Source organism: Nicotiana tabacum, chromosome 13 (assembly GCF_000715075.1).
Source record: "Nicotiana tabacum cultivar K326 chromosome 13, ASM71507v2, whole genome shotgun sequence".
Lineage (NCBI taxonomy): Eukaryota > Viridiplantae > Streptophyta > Magnoliopsida > Solanales > Solanaceae > Nicotiana > Nicotiana tabacum.
Window position 1 is genome coordinate 116,473,651 of NC_134092.1, and position 6,157 is coordinate 116,479,807.

The window sequence follows — 6,157 nt, forward strand, 5'->3', positions numbered from 1 at the left end:
AATATGGGGAAGCAGGGATTTGGGATTGTTGTAATACGATCATCAGCTGGGAGTATTGATCCTTGGTAAGGCCAGGTATCACAGAGGACTCCTCATGCTCAATTGGACCATCAGAACCACCAGGCACAGAGGAACCACCAGAGGATTCAAGCTCAACATGTGCAACAGTTCTGTGAGGAGGAGGTCCTTTGTTGAACTTGAAATTGGGAGGATATCCATGCAACTTATAACATTTGTCTATAGAATGTCAGGCTTCTTGCAATATTTGCAGATAAAGAAAGTCTTGGAAGCCCCAAAAGAAACCTTTGAGGGAAATGATGGCTTAGAAGTCCCAACATTGAAAGAAGCAGATTGTGTTGAGAATTGGGAGGCAGAAGATATCTGCCTCTGCTTCTCATCAAATAATAAGATGTTGTACACATTTCCAACATATGGAAGTGGTTTCATCATTAGAATGTTGTTGTGAGTTTGCAAGTAGGTATCATTCAGACCCATAAGGAACTGATGCACCTTCCGCTCTTCATCCTCGGCAGCTTTACCCCCACAAGTACAAACTCTACCTTATAATATGCTATTTCATCCCAGAGTTGTTCGATTTTGTTAAAATAAGAAGCTATGTCTAAAGACCCTTGAGAGATATGTGCTAACTCTTTCTTTAGTTCAAAGACTCTGGCCCCATCAGCCTTACCATATCTCTCCTCTAATTTACACAAAATATCCTTAGCATATTCAGAATACTCTACGCTACGAGATATTTCTTTTGATAGGGAATTAACCAACCATGACACCATAAGATCATTACATCTTTTCCACTGGCGTGCCAGAGGAGACCCAGGAAGTGGCTTTGTAGAGGTACCACTGATAAAATCAAGTTTATTACGAATGGAGAGAGCAACTAAGATGTTTCTCCTCTAGCTTCCATAGCAGGTTCCATCAAACGGACTAGAAACCAAGGAGGTTCCCAGCACATCTAATGGATGCACATATAGTGGATGACACGGATGTGTAAAGTCATCCTCATGAAACACAGTACGAGATACAGTAGAGGAAGAGAAAGGTGTAATTGCAGGATTAGCATTCGTCATTGAGAGAAAAATATCACAACAAACAAAATAATCAACAAACTTATGAGATATGAAGAAGAAACTGATTTACCCCCTCTTTTGCAACTGAAAAGAGAACAGCCTTGTGAACAAAACTTCCGACGACGCAGCAAAATACCGATGAGAAAACTCTAGCTCAAAATAGACGAATAGATCAGCCAGGCCCAGTCAAAAAATCCATAAAAAATTAAAATCCAACAGAAATAAGCAACAATGCGATAAAATCATCCAGCGAAAATCCAACCAAAACCTTAATCTAGTGTAAATGCAATCAAAATCAAAACTCGATGAAAACTGAAAAGGTTAACATCGATCGGAAGCAAGTGAGATGATCTACCAGAATCTATGCTCTGATACCATGTTAAGTATAGAGATTTAGAGAAGAAATGACAAAATCTAAGATATGGTTCATGACCTGAGAGAAGCTTCGAGAGAAGCAGATATTTTCTATTGAGTAAAAAATAAAAATCTATCTTTACAAGAATGAGAAGGTCAGTTATAAATAGTGGGCATTGACCCGGTGACCCAATTACAAAGCAATACAACATGTGCCAATTCTAATTACAATAATGGCCCAACGATAGCATCAGCCTTTATCTAATACTCTAACAAAACACATATAACTACTGACAATGGATGGGAAAAGACGTGTTCTTTCAAAATGGCCAATGAACCATTTTTTTTAATAAGTTACTACTCAAAATGGACGGAAAAAAGAAAGAAAGCCAAAAAAAAAAGGAGATAAAAGAAAAGTGATATTACTGAAAATATAGAATGCCACATCATCCCTCAATGGCCTTGCTTTATATATATAATATAGATTTCATCATCTCATATTCAAACTTTACTAATTTAATTAACATAAATTCATTTTAGTAAGTTCACTATTAAAAAATAAAATACTCATTGACCTTGTCAAAAGAATGGAGACCTCCTATTTTATGTACCCACAATCAATTGTGTCATTCATTGTAGAGTCCTAAAAGTCGAGTTTCCCGATAAGGAAAAAGACATTTTTTTTTGGTAATTAAACTTTTATACATACCAAGGAAAATATTTACACTCAATACAGAACCCTTAAAAAGTTTTCTACTTTCCTTCCTCCCCTATCCACACTTTTGCTATCCTTCTGCTACTCTAGCTATTACTTTAGATAGTAGTCCAATATACTTAGAACTTTTTCTATTTTTTTGTTGCTTCTACAATGCACTTCTTGTAAAATTAGCTTGCTAAGAATCTCACAGTTCCTCGCTTTGGCTTGAAATAGTCTTGCATTCCTTTCCTGCCACACAAAATATACACAGCCTGCTAATACAATCTTGAATAACTCTGTTTTTGCACTTCTGTTTCTTGCCCAGTTTTCTGCCCATTGCAATTCCTCAGCCCAACCATAGATGTTTCTGCTAATACCTTGCCAGTTGAGCATCCTTTTCCATAGCTCAACAACATATTGGCATTCAAAGAATAGATGTTGTATAGATTCATTTGCATGTGAACATAAAGGACATGTCTGATCATTCTGAATACCTCACTTTAGCAATCTATCCTTTGTGTACAACCTGCCATTTACTACCAAAGGTAGCGTGAATATCCACCTAGGACATCCTGCATTGTTGCATACCAATTTTCTCCAGGTCACTTTGTTAAATTCTCCTTGCAGTTTATGGTACATGTGCTTGATAGAGCAAGTCTGTATCTGCCTGAGATCTTCATAATTGTATCCTACTTTCTCAAAGTTTTCTTTGGCTTTCAGTATCTTCCTCATGATTCATGATGCTTGGTTTATTTGCACCTCCAATACGTGTTTGTTCTTTATGTAGTAACAGTGTACCATTGTATCCATAGCTTGTTCTTTTCTTTGCATAGATTCCAGAATTGCTTGTTGATAGCTTCTTTGTTCCATAGACCAATGTCCATTACATTGAAGCCTCCTGCTGACCTGGGTTGTCATACTTTCTCCCAAGTTAGTAAAGCTTTCTTTGAAATGTTGCTATCTCATATCCATAAGAAGCTTCTGCAAATTGCCTCAATCATCTTGGTAATCTTCTTTGATAGCATGAAAATTTGAGCCCAATAAGTTTGAATGAAGAACAAGACACTTTTGATGAGTTATAGTCGCCCTGCATATGACAATAGCTTGGTTGTCTAGGATGTGATTCTTCCCACTAGCTTGTCAAGTAGAGGTTGACATTGGATTAGTGATCCCCTTTTAAAGCTTAAAGGTACTCCAAGATATCTTACTGGCAGCTCCCCTCTTTGGATTCCAAGGAACTCCAGTATTTCTTTTTGAACATCTTGTGATACTCCACCAAAGAAAATGGAACTTTTCTGCTTATTAATTTCCAATCCTGACGCTTTTGAGAAGTCCAGAAAACAGTTGTATAATAGATGAATTGAACCAATGTCTCCCCTGCAAACCAACAAAAGGTCATCTGCAAAACCAAGTTACATGATCTGCATCTTTGCACATTTGGGATGATAGTTGAAATCCGAGATATGGTGCAATGTCTTCAATCTTCTTGTAAAGTATTTCATTGCCAACACAAAAAGAAATGGGGATAATGGATCCCCTTGTCTAAGTCCTTTTCTAGCTTCAAATAGCTGAGTTGGTGAACCATTCAGGATGATGGTATACGTAACACTTTGTACACAAGCCATTATCCATTTCACAAACTGCTCTGAAAATGCTAATGCACTTAAAACCTGCTCAAGAAAAGGCCATTCAAGTGAATCATATGCCTTCTGCATGTCCAGTTTCATCATGTATCGAGGTGACACTCCTTTCCTTCCATACACGTTTACTAACTTATGACTTAGTATGATATTATCGATAATGACTCTTCCAGGGACAAAGGCAGATTGAGTCTTGTCTATTAGATCATCTATGACTCCTTGTAATCGGCTGGTCAGGACCTTTGAAATGATTTTGTAAATTGTGGTACAGCATGAAATAGGTCTATACTCCTTGATGGTAGCAGAGTTTCTGACTTTAGGAATTAGAGTTATTGATGTGCAATTAACTGGCTTAAACATCTGTGATATCTGGAAGAAATCCAGCATAGCTTGTGTTACCTCGTCCCCTATGATTTGCCATGATTTCTTGAAAATAACTGCATTGAGTCCATCATATCCTAGGGTCTTCAAGTCATTTATATCTTGTAGAGCTTCCCATATCTCTTTCCTTGTGACAGGCGGACTCAATTTAACTTGTTGTTCTCTTTTGAGCATTGTCCCTCTTTGCATTATATTTGGATCTATTACTGGGATTGTAGGAGCATTTAGCCCTAGCAATTGTTTATAGTATCCAAGTATTTATGCCTCTATTTCCTCCTCCATATGTATTTGAACCCCTAGATCAGTCGTGAGAGCATGTATTCCATTTAAAGTGTTCCTATTCTTCATATGAGCAAAGAAATATGCAGAGTTAGTATCTCCCAACTTTAGCCACTCTACCCTTGATCTTTGCCTATAAATGCTTTCCTCTATTAATATCCACTTCTCTAGATTACTTTTCAGTTCCTTTTCTTTCTCAACTAATTCTGTATTCATCATTCTACAACCCATTTTCTCCTGCACTTCCTGTAATTCCCTTCTGGTTTCTTTGATTCTGTCCTCAACCCCTTTATAGTGCTGTGTGTTGAGCCCCTTAATAACTTGTTTGACTCTCTTTAGTTTGTTCCATACTCCCTGTAGCTTCCCAACATCTCCAGTTGTGTTCCATACTTGTTCTATTCCTTTTATAAATTGAGGGTGATCAGCTATGCAGTTAAAAAACTTGAATAGACTGACTTTCTTCCTTTGCATTTGTGAGATCATCAGCTTAAGTAGGGAATGATCAGAGAAAGATGGTTCTAGGATTTGTATACATAGGCTGGGAATTGTCATCATCCAGTTTATGTTTACCAATCCTCTGTCTATCCTGCTATAGGTATGATTATTTGTCCATGTGTAATCCCTTCCCACGATAGGTAACTCATTCATGCCAATATCACTTATGAACTTCCTGAAATCCTTTGTTTTCATATCTTGTATTATAGTGTCATGTTGTCTATCCTGACTATTCAGTACTGAGTTGAAATCTCCCATTGCTAGCCATGATCCTTGTTGTATACTGTTTATCTACCTCAATTTCTGCCACATACTCAACATGTCTTTGAGAGTATGCAAGCCATATATTACTGTAAAGCCAAATACTAATAATCTTGAGTGAGCTCTGACTTGTCCATGTATGTACTGGCAATCTATGTCAATTGGTTCAAACTCAAAGATTCTTGGGTCCCATAGTATCCATATTCTGCTCTTATTATTGCTGTTGAAATTTGATATCCACTGCCATCCGGGTGCAATTTTATTGATGATACTTCTAGCTTTTTGCTCCTTTATTCTGTGTTCTATTAATGCTATCACTGCCTTTTTATTCTACTTTATAAACTCCTTTGTCTCCTTTTGCTTGTATGCTTTATTTAAACCTCTAACATTCCATGTAATCACACTCATACTAGTATGAATTGAGTATCATGATATATCTCCTGTGCCCCATAAATCCTCATCTGCATATTGCTTGGTCCTGGCTCATTGGTTGCTTGTCCACTTTCTAAGGATTGAAACCCATTGCTGCCACCTAGGTTCTTGCCTTCAGCTTGCTTTGTTTTTGCCATTCTTGCTGCTGACTTCCCGCTAACTATTTTCCACTCGTCTTCTTTAGATTCTTTAGTAGCTGCACTAATCTGCACTGTGTTATTCTCTAGGGATTTTGTTATTTCCATCTTCTTTACTTGCTCATTCTCCTGTTAATTGTCCTTAGGTCCAGCTTTCTCAGTCTTCTGCCAGACTTGTTTGACTTTATTTCCTCTCACTCTGTATGCCTGCCTTTGTGGTTGTTGCATTATGTTTTCATTGCAATTGTATCCTATCTGTAGACATTTGTTGCAATATGTTGGTTCCCAGTCATAGCTTATCTCTTTTTCAATTATTTTCCCCATTGGATCCTGCAACTTCACCTTTCTAGGAAGGAGTTTTGTAATGTCCATCTCAATTAGCATTCTCGTATAAGA

At 37.4% G+C, this 6,157-nt stretch overlaps 1 protein-coding gene across 1 annotated transcript; it reads right to left on the bottom strand.

The window, feature by feature from the left end:
* Positions 1 to 4,415: 4,415 nt before the first annotated feature.
* LOC107763466 (uncharacterized) lies at positions 4,416 to 5,189 on the bottom strand. Its single transcript, XM_016581952.1, has one exon. The coding sequence runs from the start codon at positions 5,187 to 5,189 to the stop codon at positions 4,416 to 4,418; it is 774 nt and encodes a 257-aa protein (XP_016437438.1).
* Positions 5,190 to 6,157: the final 968 nt, after the last annotated feature.